The sequence below is a fragment of the Sesamum indicum genome, linkage group LG1 (genome assembly GCF_026168435.1).
Source record: "Sesamum indicum cultivar Baizhima isolate 11 linkage group LG1, ASM2616843v1, whole genome shotgun sequence".
NCBI lineage: Eukaryota > Viridiplantae > Streptophyta > Magnoliopsida > Lamiales > Pedaliaceae > Sesamum > Sesamum indicum.
In genome coordinates this window covers 20271350-20289799 of record NC_142657.1, presented here as the reverse complement: position 1 = coordinate 20289799, position 18450 = coordinate 20271350, and the positions used below count along the sequence as shown (strand labels likewise).

General features: G+C 36.2%; 1 protein-coding gene across 1 annotated transcript; it reads left to right on the top strand.

The window, feature by feature from the left end:
- Positions 1-1824: 1824 nt before the first annotated feature.
- NOXY38 (tetratricopeptide repeat (TPR)-containing protein) lies at positions 1825-18295 on the top strand. The gene is made up of 29 exons (XM_011088967.3): positions 1825-1983; positions 2677-2917; positions 4329-4390; positions 4612-4801; positions 5080-5220; positions 5366-5522; positions 5665-5858; positions 5970-6071; positions 6974-7109; positions 7199-7327; positions 7819-8215; positions 8596-8700; positions 10179-10297; positions 10744-10852; positions 10943-11104; positions 12418-12546; positions 12627-12797; positions 12962-13048; positions 13657-13791; positions 14085-14240; positions 14321-14389; positions 15069-15227; positions 15670-15726; positions 15815-15855; positions 16028-16147; positions 16570-16879; positions 16964-17071; positions 17172-17243; positions 17505-18295. Exons 2-29 carry the CDS (start codon positions 2683-2685, stop codon positions 17952-17954), a joined length of 4302 nt encoding a protein of 1433 aa, XP_011087269.1. The 5' UTR covers positions 1825-1983; positions 2677-2682; the 3' UTR covers positions 17955-18295.
- The last annotated feature ends 155 nt before the right edge of the window (positions 18296-18450 follow it).

The following is an 18450-nucleotide window of genomic DNA, read 5'->3' as shown; positions in this document are numbered from 1 at the left end:
AATACCTATTTTAAGAAAATTGAATATATCGACTTTATTTATAATAATTTGTTATTAATAATTTCATAAAGTCAAACATAAATGTTTTAATATATTCGTCGCGACGTTATTGATATTATATGTCAATATTTTTTATGAACTTATATATATTAGCAGCAATAAATATATTAATCTTCTTTCATAATACAACTTGTTCTTTTAGCTTGGACTTAATAATTATATACCTAATTACTACATAAGTAAGTGTAATATCATTTATTACAATGATATTTATAGTGATAAAAATTGTCAATTGATTCAATTTTGACATGACTCAAATAGACACGAGTCCTTAATTGTGTCACGCTACTATATGATCTTAATGTATCTAGTTAATTCAATTGATTGAAAAAGTATAATTATAATATTTATATAGTTTTTAGTATACATTTGGTCAAGCAAAAGATCACCTAATTCATATGTGAGTTCTGTAATTTATAATAATAGAGTTTGATTAAATGTTTCCATAATTCTAAAAGATTTTATACATAAAGATGGACTTTAATTTCATTGTAGGATCATTAGATACACATGGCATATATATATATAAATTAAGTGTTCTTTTCTTTGTTAAGACTATGTTGATTAATTATTTGGAATACTATGTGGTTATACATGCTTTCAATGTTTCGTATGAGCAGTTAATGGACGAGTTTCATAAGTTTAATACACCTTTATAATGTTTTGATTCGTTTTCTGAGTGTTTTGTTTTGTTTTGTGGAAATAGAGAGAGAAAAATAAAGATAAATAAGTGTGTGTTAGAGATAGTATGTATGTTTGGATTTGTTTTTTGAGATAATTTAAAATAAGTATTATATATTTAATGTTGTGTTTTGGGAGACAAAAATTGCTATTCATTGTCAAATCATGTATTTGGAGATAATTTAAAATAAGTATTATATGTTTAATATTGTATTTTGGGAGACAAAAATTACTATTCATTGTCAAATCATGCCTTTTTTATATATATTTATGTATATGTGTGTGTATATATATATATGTATTTTTTATGCTAAAACAGTTAAAAATGATGGCAAACATTGGGTATGTTTTTGACTTGTCTCGAAAATAAGTTGGAAATGAAAACAAACATAGTGCTTATTTTCACAGTGTTTTTTCCACATACATTTCGCTATGACGTTTTGAAAATATATGCAAAATTATTATTTGTATTCATATATTATTTCAATTGTAATTTAGTTTCCATAAAATTTAATTGCTAGAGACCTTAATCAATTATATTTAGGAGATAACGGACTATTTCAGTGCATTTAAAAGATACAAGACTATTACGACACATTTGAAAGATAAGGGATTAGAGTGAATAATAATAAGAAACAAGAGATCGATAGAGACATTCATTTTAAATGACGTAACGTTTGATGCAAGAGAAATTAACAAAAAAATAACTAGAGTAGCAATGTAGCACTGCATTGGAAGAGTGTCGACTTTTGTATAATATGAATAAAAGAAAATGTCATAAAGATTTTCTTTAACAAATGAAGCAAATTATAAGAATTATTTTTTATAATTAGCGGTCTCGGCACGTCGTCTCAGTGTGCCTATAATAAATAATTTTTTTATATTTTAAATTAATTATAAGCACAAAATTATATTTTAACACATTATATTTAAAATTATAAATAAAGAAAGACATAAAAAATCTATTTTTATTTTTAATTTAGACCAAAAAAAAAAAAGGAAAAAAAACTAAAGTAGGGGGGGCATTAGCGTAGTTTTCCCTACAATGAAATATCGGAAAATGGGTTACTATAAAACGGGTCAAAAAATCCGCCGTCCCTCAACCACTCTGTCTCTCTACTCCTTCCTTCTCCCCTGCCTCCATAAAACCCCAGCCCTCAGAACCCCAAAAACACCACACACCGCACACTCACTGACAATACAATCAAACAGTAACCCTGCGCTTCTCGCCGTTTTCCACAGGTAGTACAGTTAATACAAACGATTGAACCACCACGCTTGCCGGCTTTGAATTTCATCACACGATTATTTATGAGATTTCTGTATACTTCTCTGCATTTGCGTATTTTACATGTTTTATGCACCTATGTTTTTGTTTATAGCGAGGGATTTTTGGTGGTTAGCCGACTCGAAAGTGATTGTTCTTTATGCTATGATTTTAATAAAGCTTGTGGATTTTCATCGGATGATTACCTGGGGTTCATTTGTTGTTATATTTCCTTTTTATGTGCTGAATTTTTGCTGATGTTAGACATAACCCATTTGACTTGGTTATGGGCTTACACTTGAATTCATTTTCTAGTGCTTTGAAAATCTGAAATGTTTGCAGTTTGTCCGAGAGAGCCAAAGATGTTGATGTATTTAGTTTAGTTTAAAATGGTTTATTACTTGGAAGTTGGTGAAAAGATTGTGGATTACGGGATTAGGGAAAGTTTGAGCCGTTATGCTCAGTTCATTATTGTTTTTTCTCCTATATCATGGTATTTTCTTGATCCAAGGGCAACACAGTGTCTGACCTCAATGACCCAAAATGTGCACATTTTCTTTTTCTTGATCATGCATTTAATTTTTTAGGGCTGAAATAAATGACTCTTAGCTGGGTCCGTGGATTTTATTTTTTCTAATTCTTACTGGGTGTATTTCTCGACACAACAGATAAAAATGGCGGGAAAGTCAAATAGGGGGAGGAATCGTAAAGGGTTGCAGCAAAGTGCTTTTAGTTCATCGGAGCAGTCTGTCAATTCATCAGAGCACTCTGTCTCTTCTGATGCTCCCTCAAATGGTAGTTCCAGCGCCATACACGCTAATGGAGATACGAGCTTGAACGAATCCAATGACACAAAGTCAGAGGTGAAAGACCAGGATAATGCATCCAACCAGCATCCGGCTAAACAAGGTGGAAGTGGAATTTATGGTGTTCATTTTTGCTCCATCTGTTTATAGAATAATGAAGTTCAGCTGCATTTGATTCATTATATACTTATACCCATTTTTAGTAGGCAGATAAGAAATTTGCAAAATATTTTCTGTAGTCAACTCGTAAAATTTTGATAAACAGTTCATGCTTTGAGTCCATTTCTTAGCATGTGAAGTAGAAAATAATTATGATTATGTTTGGTTGCATGGACGAATGAATTGACTGTAAAGTTTTCTATCAAATTAAATTTTCTAATATATCTTCTTATTTTCCCTTCCCAAGTTCCTGATCTGTGTGTTTAATATCACATTTCTTCGTTAAGTGAACTGTAATATCTGGCTAGTGCATTCTGTTTGTAATTTGTTTTTTTTCTTTTTCGTGTTGATGGTCTTTTTCATTGTTCTGTTGTGGGTGCTAATTTTTGTGTTTATGTGTTTCTTTGGTAAAATCAGGAAATGTCATTTTCCGCCCTGTTGGTAGCTGTAATTTAAATAATTAGCTTGTCCTCAATTAGATATGCAAGGCATAGTCATAAATGGCATGCGCCAGGGCGCCTCGGGCAAAAGTCAAGAGGTCAGCGCCTTTCTCCAGAAATGGCTGGGCCTTTGCCTGGCGCAGCCATGGTGCGCACTACAGCGCCTTTTTCTGGGGTGCCTGGCACGCCATGCGCTTGGCTGAAACCTAGCATGAAGGAGCATGGCTGGGCTTTAATTTAATAAGAAATAACCAAACCTGAAGTGAAACCCTAAAATGTGCCAGTTTCTCTGTCCGTCAATTACGTTTTTTGTGTTTTTCTACTTGAAACTTTGGTAAATTGTCGATTAATTTGTTATGGTGGAAATATCATTCATAACTAAAATTTTCTTGCTATTATGTAACACAATTTGTTAAATAAATGTTTTTAATTATTTTCTCACTAAAATTCTGACTATAATCGTCCTTCTTCCTGATTTTTTGGCCAAAAACTTACAAAATAATATTAAACCTGTTGATTTTGATAAAAATACTAATGCCCATCATTTGTTACTATCTTCAGTTTACTTCCTTTTATTTATTGTGCCATTTGATAGATACATTTGTGCTATCTGTTGCTAAGGTTTACTGGCTCTCTGGTTCCTATATCTCTAGTTGCCTGCTTGCTACTGTTTGCAAGAACCACTTGATTCTGTGATACTCATTTCGTTATCAAGATCAAACTATTGAATGCACACGAGGTTGAAAAAGTTTCTTCCTCTCCAGCTTTTTCTTTCTTACTGATGCTTATCAATTTTAAATCTGATTTCGGAAATATGTGGACATATTCATGCATGGAGCATAAACATACGTTAACATGCATTTCACATCACACGTTAACATACACATAATGATTAGTATATCCTTCTTATGGCAGCTGATGTTCATCTTTATCCTGTCTCTGTGAAGACACAAGGAGGGGAGAAGCTCGAGCTGCAGGTAAGCTGAGACTATGAGTTAATTGATAGTTTGGGAACATGAAACATGTGAATCTTTGCTATGCTTCATCTTGTTTCCGATGTTTTCCTATCAGTCAGCTGATCCAGAACTCCATGGCTATAGTTTTTAATTAATTATCTGCTGGTCTTGATACTTCTTTCTGTGCCTTAGCAAGTTTTTGAACTGCTGATCCATGGATTTGAACTAATTTCCTTCTGCAGTTGAGTCCTGGAGATTCTGTAATGGACGTGAGGCAGTTTCTTCTTGATGCCCCAGAGACATGTTATTTTACTTGTTATGATCTGTTACTACACACAAAGGATGGTTCAGTTCATCATCTAGAAGACTACAATGAAATATCTGAAGTTGCTGATATTACGAGTGACAGCTGCTCTTTGGAGATGATTGCTGGTAAGCTTAATCCTCTTTACTTGGTTGCTCCTCCCTGAGATACTCAACTGCGTAGAATTGACCATTTTCATATTACTGGTAGTCTGTGAATGCCCTTCAGTGAAACGGCATGGACGAGGGTGCTCTCATGAATCATTCATTGATTTTATTGCACCACCTATATGCATCATATGCTGCAAGAGGCAGTTTTTGTGAAAGAGAATAAAGTTCAGTATAATGTTTAACATGACATTTTTGTGACTTTTGCTCATAGACTAACTTGCGGCTATCCCTTGCAGCATTATACGATGATCGGTCCATCAGGGCTCATGTTCACCGAACTAGAGAGTTGCTTTCTCTTTCAACATTACATTCCTCTTTGTCCACAATGCTTGCCCTACAACATGAAGCGGGGAAACCTGCTGCTGCAAATACTGGAGGTTGTGATTTGCCATTTTATCTTGGCTTGCTTACTGTTTTGTTTTTTTTGTTTCTCGTTTACTTTTCTCTTTATTTTGTTTTTTCCTGCTTGGATACTTCTTTTGAGAAACATTGTAACTCCGTCCTGCTATGTCTGTATGGCAGATGCTGCAAAAGCTGAAGTCCCAGAACTTGATAATTTGGGGTTTATGGAGAATGTTAGTGGCTCACTCACTAACTTATTGTCGCCCTCATCCAAAGAGATTAAGTGTGTAGAAAGTATTGTTTTCTCTTCATTCAATCCTCCTCCAAGCCACAGAAGGTTGTTTTCAATGATCTTCATATGTTAGAAAATTTTGTTCTTCCTGTAACCTTTCCCTTCCAATTTGTCTATTTTGTTTTCTTTGTTTAGTTTGTTGGCATAAGATCATGCTAATCTACTGAATGTTATCTTGTTTCATCAGGCTTTGTGGAGACTTGATTTATTTGGATGTGGTAACACTGGAAGGAAATAAATATTGTATCACGGGCACAACAAAAGCCTTCTACGTTAACTCGAGCACAGGGAATATTCTTGATCCAAGGCCACATAAAGCTGCATCAGAAGCAACATCCCTTGTTGGACTTCTACAGAAAGTTAGCCCTAAGTTCAAGAAAGGTAACAGCAGAAATTTTGGCAACCTCTGCCCGACTAATATTTTGAGATCCGACTGTTAAAAGTTATCCTAATTGTTATTGTATCACTTACTTTGTGTTTTAATGTTCCTAGCTTTTCGTGAAATATTGGAGCGTAAGGCCTCTGCCCATCCCTTCGAAAATGTCCAATCTCTGCTGCCACCAAATTCATGGCTGGGCTTATATCCTGTTCCTGGTATGCCTACATCATTCTGCAGTCTGATGTCTGGGTCATAGTTGCATGAGAGATACTATATCCCCTTTTTTAACTTTTCCTGTATTTATAGATGGTGTTCAAGTTAGCATCTTTTCTGGCTCATTGGTACCATTACTTGAACCTCTTCATGGGACTTAAGCTTTCTCATTTTTTGATTGGAGGAAGTTTCACTTGCGGACTGGTGACCCTTCACTTGTCTTGACGCGCCACCCCTTATGAATTCATAAAGAGACAAAAATAGACCAATGATAGGACTTTCTTTTCTCCTTCTCTTTTGAAAAGTGTAACTATCAGCTATCTATAAATTCTGGTTAAAGATTTTGGAGCAGAATGTTCTAACAAAATGCTTGCTAATGTTGCCATATTCTTTGTCTAGTGTTTCCTTGCAAAGATATTCAAATTCCATATTATATTTGCTCTTAGGATGTCTACAGTATGAGTTCATACCATCCATTCTGCACGATTTGAGATCTCCTTCCTTGTGCAAAATTGCCTGATTAATATAATGAACAAAGTCTAACTGAGTTAAGTTACCTTTGGTTTAGGTGAGGGTTTAACTAGACATAGTAATTATGTCTAGTTGCTATAGATACACTTATATCATGTCAAGACCTAATACTTAAAAAAAAGAGTCAAAGATGGATCTATCGTATCTTGTTTCTAGTGGAAATTATCTTTGCTTATAGATGGAGGCTCCTTGACCAAACGACTAGAACACATTATCTGTATTTTCTTTTAAATCATCCTGCTTTCTGGCATGTTGTGGATTTATCATAACACCGTTGGAGTTGTCTCAACCAGCCTTCTCTTATATCTTGCATCTTTCTTCACGTTTTACCTATGTATTCTGATAACCATCTAACGGATGATGGTGGTTCCAGATCACAAGCGTGATGCAGCCAGAGCAGAAAATTCTTTGACTCTTTCCTTTGGAAGTGAGCTGATTGGCATGCAGAGAGATTGGAATGAAGAGTTGCAATCCTGTCGGGAATTCCCGCATGCTACTCATCAGGAAAGGTGTACTTTTTTGGTTCTTTGCATCATTTCCAAGATTAATACATGCTTATATCTTCATATTATATTACTGACACTTACATTTTTGGTAGGATCTTGAGAGATAGGGCTCTATACAAGGTAACTTCTGATTTCGTTGATGCAGCAACCAGTGGTGCTATTGGAGTGATAAGCAGATGTATTCTACCTATAAATCCAACTGATCCTGAGTGCTTTCATATGTGAGTATACTTCAATAAAATTCAATGTGTTCTCAATGAACTTCATTGTCACCATCATTTCTTTCTCAACCATGGAATATGTTTTTGCCCCCCGTAGACCCCTCACCCCACCCCCAACCCAAAATCCTTTTTGTGTTTTGGTAAAGAAACTAAGGGCGTATTATGGCATAGGAATAGCAAATCTCCTATTTGGGCTTGATCACTGAGATTGTTAACAGGGGATTTTGTCAGTTTGCATTTGAATTTTGTACAATGTATTATTGCTAAATCCACATTCTTTATGTGTTCTCTTTCTTTCCTTTCGCCTTATACATGATATCCACCTGCCTTTTCATATGGAAAGCAAAAGTTTTCTGACTGGAGTTTTGTGAAGTCTTCCATGGCAGCCTTAGGGATTTGTCTCTCCTGCTTTTGACATTTCGACTTTGTTTCCCTTGTTACCCCTTCTTGTATACTTTTCTTGACTGATATCTCTTTTTGGTGCTTTCTAGGTATGTCCATAACAACATATTCTTTAGTTTTGCTGTTGATGCGGAGCTTGAGCAATTGTCACGGAAGCAGGCATCAGAAGAAAACTCTAAACTCCAGAGGACAGTCTCACCACAGAATTATTCAGAGAAGTCGGAGAATAATCTGCCACAAGGAGCTTCTGGAGTTTCATATATGGATAGATCTGCTGTTCAAAATTCGGAAAATATTGTTGGCACTGAGGCATTATCCCCTGATGTGCCTGCGGAGGCTCAGTTGGCCGAAAGTGAGCAAGCCACATATGCAAGTGCAAACAATGACTTGAAAGGCACCAAGGCATACCAGGAAGTTGATGTTCCTGGCTTATACAATCTTGCCATGGCCATAATCGATTATAGAGGTCACAGAGTGGTAGCTCAGGTGCACGTTTGCTTACACTTGTGTTTAATATAATTCATGGGTCTCTTCATACTTTGGGGATGTGCTACCTGACTATAATAGAAAGTCCCAGCTAGATGGTCAAGAAAAGTATAGTATCTTCTTAAACTCTGCATTTATGAAAACTCACTAGATTTTGCCACATTAATATCCTTTTCTATTTCTTCTACTTGCATTGCCTGTGTTAGCTGCATCAATCCTTTCCTATGGTTTATGATTCTTAATCCGTTTCAAATGACCAACTGATCAAATTCTTTTTAAGCTTTTCTTGCTACTCTTATATCAAGGGATGATTAGGTAATTAATATGCTAAGCAAGTGGCATGGGTCAACCTGATTTGCTTACTTTTCCTCTCCTGTCAGAGTGTGTTGCCAGGAATTCTTCAGGGTGATAAATCGGATTCCCTTCTCTATGGTTCTGTCGACAACGGCAAGAAAATTTGCTGGAGTGAAGATTTTCATTCCAAGGTACATAATGAGTTGATTGATTTTACTATAAATGCGTCTAGATACATGAATTATCTAGAGTTTGCTGAAAATTTTCTCCATCTTCATTAGACATGCCTTTATATTTAGTGCCATTTGCATCACCGTCTCTGGGAGTCATTGGAACTAGAAATTCTCCATCATACTTACTCCAAAAGTTACTCTACTCTCAAAAATGATTTTGTAGCATTATAATTTCAGCTTCCTAGTTATTAGGCATGGGATGCTGAAGGGTCATTATTTGTTATGAGAACCACATAGAGCTAAATTTTTGGCTAGGCTCTTATTTACTTATTATTTCCTTTTTTAACCCAACAAAACTCTATGCCAGATGAAAAAATTATATCTGAAATTTTCATTTGCAGTTGACTTGCAAGTTAGATATTGTTATGTTGTAGGTGAAGCTACACTAGTGACTAGTCCCATTTTCTGATAGTGAAATGAATTTGGTTTTGATTTGCCTGGATTTGTTGGAAGGATAGCATAGGCTTCTATGTTCAGGTATCATAGATGTAACAGGGGGAGTGCTTACCATCAGTGACATAGCCTGGATTTTTCTAAGAGAATTTTTTGGTATCATAAATGTAACGGGATAGCATAGCCTGGATTTTTCTAAGGGATTTTTTTGGAGGTTGTAGGGAAGAAGGGAGGACACAAGGCACTTGCCATAATTTAGGCACCAATGAATTCAGATGTACACTGTGCTTGGACTCATTGTCACTTTCATTTGTGAAAATATTCTTGAGACTGTTTGGAAGGATTTCTTCATGGATGTATTGAAACGAAATGTGTTTGAATTAGTGTCTAGAAAAGTTTGAACAATTAAGCTAACGGGTTGATTGATATTTAATTTTGAGATGACTTGTTTTTGATTAGAAAATAAGGAGTATTTTCTGAAAATTGGGTGAAAGATTTGCAAATAGGGTTGTTTTAATAAAAATCAGGTATAACTTCAGAAAATGAGAAAAACATATATGTTTTCATTTTATAGACCCAATTTGTTTGGGGAGAGTGAAACCAGACTTATCCATAATTTTATTTGTTCAAGTGATTGTGTGCATTAGCTCTTAATCAAATCCTTTTGCTTGATGCTTATTTCGAGGGTGCCTTGCGAGTAACCATGAAGTGAAATACCAAATCCTAAGTCAAAGAATCACAATCTATCTTCTTATTCAGGTCATTGCCACTATTCATTCTGGTGGTTAAAAATTGCTGTCTCTTTCTTGGTATTTTTGTCAATATATTGGTCATGACCACAATTTAATCTAAGTCTTCTTCTGTGAGAATGGCAGTGAATCTGTGTCATTAGTGAAGGAAGTGCAATTTGTCTTCTAATCCTGCTTATGGAGACTATGTTATTTGTGAGGATTAAGAAACTTATTTTGTGGTACCATGGGTCTCTCGTGATTCTGGTCAACTCTTGACCCCATCAGTAATTCTGACTTGTATGATAATCTTAGGTACTGGAAGCTGCCAAACGTCTTCATCTGAAAGAGCACAGTGTGCTAGATGGATCTGGTAATGTTTTCAAGCTAGCTGCACCAGTTGAGTGCAAAGGCATTGTCGGCAGTGATGACAGGTGAAACTTGTCTTTCATATTTTCCAGTAAATGCAGTAATTAGCTCCCATGGATATTTTTCTTCTCTGCTTTTCTGTTTCCCAAGTTAATTATCCGCCGTTCCTTCAAAGCCAGAGAATGAACTTTGAACAATGGCACTTTCCCTGAACCAGGCATTTCTACATACAGCTATCTCTTCATTTGGTTTCAGTTGGCAAATGGGTGTTAAGAAAGATCCTTATGACTGCATCATGCTTCAGCACTCAAAGTTTTTTCCTTCTACTTAAGTTCATCTGCAACATGTTTTATTAAATCTTGTAGTGTTGAAAACTCTGGCTAAGTCTCCAACAACAGTAAATTGTTGTCCATCTTATACATGGTCTTCTCTTTTACTCGCTGAACATGTTGCAGCTTTGCAATTTTTTCCTGCCTCATTCTTAATAGTATTTACATTGTACTCTACCCAGGCATTATCTTTTGGATTTGATGAGAGTCACACCTCGCGATGCAAACTATACTGGATCAGGCTCCAGATTTTGCATTTTGAGACCTGAACTAATATCTGCTTTTTGCCATGTAACATTCAACTTCCTAAGTATAAATATCACTTATAAACCGTTTTTGGATATTTCAGAATCTTAACTACTGTTATTTTGTCATGAAAAGGCTGAAGCAGCTGAAATGTCAAAGAACGAGTGTCATCCAGAAGAACAGGAGAATCCTGTTGTTTCTGATTCTTCGAATATCAGTAGTGCTGAAGAAGTGGTGGAACCTGATGCAAATGTAGCAGCTAATGTAGCATCAACAACAAGTGAGACACAGTTACAGGTAGTTCTTGTGAGATAACTTCTGGATGCTTTGACGTAATATAGCTTTATAGAAAAAGAAGTCTCCTGTAAAAAAAAGTCAGCTATTCTTGCAGTTTCAGTATTGATGTGAGTGTTGAACCACCTATCTTGCCATGTATGCTGAAGAATCTCTTCTTTTAGGATAGAAATACAAACCAAGTTGTCGGTGCATCCTAGCAGTCTGGTGTCTATAAGTAATAGTGCATCACCTACTCTTTTAGATATCTGAAGGATCTCCAATTTGAGGATTGTACTGTAACTGTAGTTAAGTTTGTGAAAAAGAGGCTTGACCCTGTTGTGCATGCCCATGTCATACTAAATTGTGAAAAAAAGAAACTCATGCTGCAAGAATGATTTCAATTGAATGTTATGTGCAAGAGAGCCATTTTAAGGTTCATTCCTAATTTTCTTTTGGTCAAACAAATTCAGAAATTGCACCCGTAAAAGGCGATCTTTATTTCTTACGAGTCAGTTGACTGAGCTGGATTACAGCTTAAGGTTAGAAGCCTAAGAATTTGGCTTGTGTATATACATTGTGTAGGGATGCATTGTTATCTACATTTAGAACTTAAGAAGTTTATGCTAGTTGCTGGAGGCTGGAAAGCTGTTTATCCACTTTTATGAGCTGTTCTTATTTGGAACTTTACCTGGCTGTTGGAAGTTGCACTTGGCTTCCTCAGCCAGCTGTATTCTACAAGTAATAAGAAAATGCAACTTCCAATCTGATTTCTATATGTCTATCTCATGTGTGCTTGATTTGATCATTAAGGTTACAGTCAGCTTTTATATCTTAATTAACTGTGAAGTTTGATGGCTTAATTCTGTTAAGTGTTAACTATAATGCTAAGGGCAAGCTAGAGTACCATTCTTGACGAACTTGAAACTGATTGTAAACATGGAGAGCTCAGAAAAGCTAACGAGATTGCCTTGAGATTGATTCTTTTCAGTTGACCTGATCTCTTCACAACAATTAACAGGCTGAGTTGTAAATTTGCAAGACTAGGCTAGCTTGGCCTTTTTCTACCCTCAACACACTCATTAGTGCAAGAAATGATGTTATCTTTCTCTGGGAACGTGAAATATCAGATATTTGAGTGGATTGATTTGTGTAATTGATTGTATGTTATCTTCACCCACGTGGCCTGTGCAATGTGTATTAATCTTTATTAGAGTGGTGTTTGTTGTTGGAGGGTAACTTTTAATTCCTTGTGATGTATGGATGAGCATATTGTCAAAAGCTGTTGTTGCTTCACCTAGTTTGGGCCACATTTGATTGTTAGTGGACTTTCACAGGACGCTGAGAAAGGTGAAAAGCAAAACTTGCAAGAATATGGTTCTCGCTCTAAGACAGAAGATACAAGCAAAGAGATCCTCTTCAATCCTAATGTTTTTACTGAATTTAAGCTAGCTGGCAATGAAGAGGTAGCATATGTCACCTTTCGGAAGTTGTCCTTTGTATTTGAGGAAGTTCCTTGTTAAGTTTTCAACATAATATTTTCCAGGAGATCGCCACAGATGAGGAAAATGTGCGGAAAGCAAGTCTATATCTTAAAGATGTTGTACTTCCTAAATTCATACAAGATCTTTGTACCCTTGAAGTTTCACCAATGGATGGACAAACTCTGACTGATGCACTCCATGCACATGGTATTAATGTTCGTTATATTGGAAAAGTAAGTATTAGCTCTTAATGGGTTGTAAAACTCTTTCATGACATTATATTTCTGATATACTTGCTATACCCAGAACTGGAATCACAAGTTTATGTAGTGGGTTGAAAAGCCTGGTTTTATTTATGTTTTTGATCCATTCAATGGTTCATCTGTTTGTTTTACAGGTTGCTGAAGGGACCAGACATATGCCTCACTTATGGGATCTTTGTTCCAATGAGATCATTGTCAGATCTGCTAAGCATATTATTAAGGTAACTAACAGCTTTTTGAGCACTTTGCCACTTCAGAATTTATGTGCTGACAATTTAACATCGTGATTAGGTGATCCCCTCTTCAATTACCCAAATCGGTGGAAGTAATCTTAAAATCGAAATCATGCTTTTTTCAGTGCATGGTTTCTTTCGGCTGAACTGCTCATCATGGTTTCTTTTTCACGCCTATTTCTTTCTATCTTGTAGATTGTCATATCTAGTATCACATTGTGGATTGCCCTACATCATAATCATATTTAGTATCTGGTGAAATTTGAATTATTCTATCCCTGATTTCTTTTGAAGCAATGATTTGTTGCTGCCATTTCTCATTGGAGATTGGAGGAAGCCTTCTTTTAAGGCACTGCCCCATATATTGGACTTTTTTCTTTGACACACTTGTTATTCACTTGAGCTGCTGCTGTTGTGGGGTACCGTACGACAGATTCATTTATTCTTTTATATCTGTGCTAACTTGATGTGATTCCTTTTGATTGGTTGTGAAACAAAGGTCTTTACTTAAACTACTGTAAGCTTGTTAATATGTAATTTTTTGACATTGTAATGAGATTTGCCGACTCATTGCCCACTTTTCTTGGGACATGCAGGATATTCTAAGAGACACGGAAGATCATGATCTTGGGCTTGCACTTTCACATTTTTTCAACTGTTTCGTGGGAAAAGTTCAGGCTGTTTCTGTTAAAGGTGTTGCAAATAATTCACATTCAAAAACCCAAAAAAAGGTATTAGTGTGGAAAATAAATTGTGAAAAATTCTGAATGTCCTTCGACCCTGTTATCTCATGTTAATATTTTTCTCTATTGATCTGCAAACTTGTTGCTGTTTTTTATGTTCTGATGGATGTTCTTTGTATTTAGATGCAATAAAGGGTAGAGAATACTGATCTTATTGTATGTCGAAATTCGATACAGATGCAAAAACTTGGAAAAACCATAGTTGGATCCATATTGTAATTTGGCATGTCATGTTATATTGTCTCTATGTAATCCCGATCCATTGCATGCACATTTCGCAGGTTCATTCAGGACATCATGTTTCTGGAAAGTCTTCCAAGGGACAAGATAAGTTAAGAAATGGGGGATATGTGAGGAAGAAGCAGTCCTTGTATTTGAGTATCACCTCTGATAGTTTATGGTCTGACATTCAAGAATTTGCAAAACTCAAATACCAGGTCAGGTTACTGCCTGTACTTTATTCTAAGAATTCTGGAAGAGCTGCGCGAGTATTTTGTTGAAATTATTTCTTCTGCAGTTTGAGTTGCCAGAGGATGCAAGGCAGCGGGTGAAAAAAGTTTCAGTTATACGAAATCTTTGCCAAAAGGTAGCTTTTGTTTTTCTAATCTTTTATTAAAGAAGAAAAGGAAAAACGACTAACTAAATGTATCTGTCTAATCTTCATTTTTATCCTGAGATGTAGGTGTTTTCTGTGAGAATCACATGCTTTGACTCGTTCTCTTTCTGAATAAGTGAATCAAGTAATGTTCGGATCAAACCATGATTGTGTACTTTTCTTTATTTTACTTATTTAACTCTCTCGCATGGGTCTATAATCTGTCTATATATGTGCTCAATCGGTCTATCATCATTTAACATCACTGTGTGAAATCTTTTCTTTGCTTGGACATGGCAAATTTTATGTAATGTGGAAGCCACAAGTATGCCTTCATTAGGTTTGCTTGAGCGCTTGAAGTTCATAACTAGCACTTGGGAAAGAAAATAATGGCAATTTCTAAAAATCATCATGTACTGTCTGGCCTAGTGTGTTGCAGCAAAAGATGGTTTATTTCATTCTTTATGGCACTCAACATTGACATGTTTTACTCTGAGATTTTGTGAGGCATTGTGGTACTGTGTGTTTAGGAAAATCTAACTTTCATTTGAGCTTTTTATATGCCACTAAAAATTAAAATTCCAGTTTTTCAGGTTTTATGCATGCATGTTTTTCCACTGAAGTTTATCCTAACACTTCATTCTCGCATGATTATTTGTCCCCTTGACAGGTTGGAATCACCATCGCTGCTCGCAAATATGATTTTGATGCTCTGGCACCTTTCCAAGTTTCAGATATATTGAATATCCAACCAGTAGTGAAGCATTCCATTCCAGTTTGTTCGGAAGCAAAGGATCTAGTTGAAACTGGAAAAGTTCAATTAGCAGAGGTATGGATTACTATCTGAATTAGACTATCTCATTTTACTGTACCAGGTAAACATATGCATATGTTCTAGTCTGACATTGATCTTTTTGATTGAGGATGGTATGTTCAGATGAAATGTTGGGATAAATATACTATAAATATTAGTTCATTGGTTTTGTCAAGCTCATTCAAGTATCTACCTGTATATGACACAAAATATGAATATCGATGGACCTTTTAGATATATTTTGATATCACATTAATCTATACCTGACCTAGAAGGGCCAGCAAATTAGAATTTGGATGTTTTCCCCAAAAGATGACAAATTTCGTAGTAGCTATTTCATATCAAGAGCTTTTATTCAAAATTATTGAAGATCTTGACAATATATTCAAGTGCTTTTATTTCGTACTATTCAAAATTTCATAGTAGCTATTCAAGAGCTTTTCATTGCTTTTCTCAGGGAATGCTCAGTGAGGCATACACGTTATTTTCTGAAGCTTTCACAATTCTCCAGCAGGTGCAGTTAACAATGTTTACTCCTTGTATGGGCTCTTAGCTTTCATTATTTTAGGACATGCAACTAACTGCAGATAAAAAATATGCAGGTGACTGGTCCAATGCATCGAGAAGTTGCAAATTGTTGCCGGTAATTTGTAACACTGGCTTGTAAAATTATCAGGATTTTGTTGTTTTTCCTACATAGTTCACACGATGACTGTTGAATTACTATTACTATTCCTAGGCATTGAAACCTTGGGCTTTCCCTTTCTTGTTTAATTAGTCTAAAGCTTATTCTAAATATTCACTCTGATATACAGCTACTTGGCCATGGTCTTGTATCATGCTGGAGATATGGCTGGAGCAATAATGCAACAGCACAAGGAGCTAATCATAAATGAACGATGCCTTGGACTCGATCACCCTGACACAGCTCACAGGCACGAACAGTTTTCCTCTACTTGTTTCAGTTTTCAGTGACATGGGTTATGATTAAATTTTCTGCACAACAGATATTGAGTTACTATGCTCACCTGTTCTTTGGAGTTGACCTATTGTAGTATCTAGTTACTTTAGTAGCCAATAAAAGAGTTTAAGGCTCTGGGATGTGTCGAAATACAAAGAGCTACATCTGGCTTGATGATTGGGGTTAAACCTCATCTCAACCCAATCATGAGTTGGATCTTTAGTTTCTTAAGGAGAACACGGATGAATAAGTTGGTAAACTCGGGCACTTGGGGGTGTTTCTGTGTATGGATCATGCTGCTTCTGTTATCTGCTCTCGTGTTAGTCATGAAACTTTTGTCACCTCTTCTGCTGTTTAAATATTATTGTTATCTCTAAAGCATATTATTTGCTACAGCTATGGGAATATGGCTCTGTTTTATCATGGTCTTAACCAGACGGAGCTGGCATTGCGTCATATGTCACGTGCATTACTCCTTTTAAGTTTATCATCCGGCCCAGATCACCCTGATGTTGCTGCTACTTTTATAAATGTTGCTATGATGTATCAAGATATCGGAAAGATGGATACGGCCCTTCGATATTTGCAAGAAGCCTTGAAAAAGAATGAAAGACTGCTGGGAGAGGAGCATATTCAAACTGCAGTTTGCTACCATGCTTTGGCAATTGCGTTTAACTGTATGGGTGCCTTCAAGCTTTCTCACCAGGTATGCACCAAAGCTAGATTATTTCATTTCGGAATTAACGATTGTGGTGCTTTCCTTTATGTTGTTTGATCTTTTATGTGGCAGCATGAGAAGAAAACATATGATATTCTTGTAAAACAACTTGGAGAGGACGACTCCAGGACCAAGGATTCTCAGAACTGGATGAAGACATTTAAGATGCGCGAGTTGCAAGTAATTTTCTATCCAATTCGCTTGAGGAAAATTTTGTTTTTCACTTATCAATACATTTCCTTGCCCGCTAATCCCCTCCCATTTCTTTTCTATTTGCCAGGTCAATGCACAAAAGCAGAAAGGTCAGGCTTTGAATGCTGCTTCTGCACAAAAAGCTATTGATATTCTGAAGGTACTTATGACATCTCTTGAAGTCCATTCCAAGTTCATCCCGATTTTTTCTAAAGGTCATTAAGGAACTAAAATAAGTTGATGTTCTTCCACTTGAAATTCAACTGGCTAAACATGGATTGACTTCTTTAAGATGATGGAAAGATTGTATTGGCAACTCTTCAGTCATTTTCTTTTGATATGAATTCGAGCTGTCTGTCTATTTTCATAATAGTTATGTTATCTTAAAAATATTTTTCTCTACTGCTTGATATTCAACCAGGCTCATCCAGACCTGATACAAGCATTTCAAGCTGCAGCAGTGGCCGGGAGCACTGGCGGTTCTGGTTCCTCAGCAAACAAATCATTTGGTGAAGCCCTTCCGAGAGGGAGAGGTGTCGATGAAAGAGCAGCTCGAGCTGCTGCAGAAGTGCGGAAAAAAGCAGCAGCTAAGGGTCTCTTGATACGGCCCCACGGTGTTCCTGTACAGGCTCTTCCACCACTTACCCAGCTCCTTAACATCATAAACTCGGGTATGACTCCTGATGCTGCAAATGAGTCAACTGAAGGAGAGAAGCAAGAAACCAATGGTCATACTTCAAATGGAGCGCCGGATCCCGAAAAGGATCAAGGCAAACCTGATAAGCAAAATCAGGCTCCAGTTGGATTAGGACCAGGCTTGGCTTCTTTGGATGCTAAGAAGTCGAAAACGAAAGCCAAAGCTACTTCTTGAAATTCCAGCCACAGAGTCTTTCAAGCCCATTTGGTTCTTTTTGGTAGGCGTAGGTGTTGGATTTGGAAGAGTTTTGACAGCCTCAATTGAATGACAGGCCCTAGTGTTGCATTCTGCCCTTGTGTGCAGTAACATTGTAATATATTCTTTCAATAAAATGTGATCATAAGAATTTTGCTTTAGAGAGAATTCCTCACTCATGTACTCTGGTGTGAGGATTATTTGTATTATTATTTTAGCAGCAGGCAACAGAAGAAAATATCTTCTGCTCTGACATTGTCATTATCTGGGACCTTAGATAATTTTTTTGAAGTACTTATTCTTCAGAGACTATTACATAACCTTTCTCCCCCTCATTACAAATGATTGTGAGTCGTGAATATTATTCTAGGAAGTGAAAATTTGTTTTCGTTAATGTGTTGGCCGAGTTCAATGATTGGTTGCTTTTAATTATCATGTTTTACCAAAAGTTTCTCGAATTAGCATTGTAAGCTTG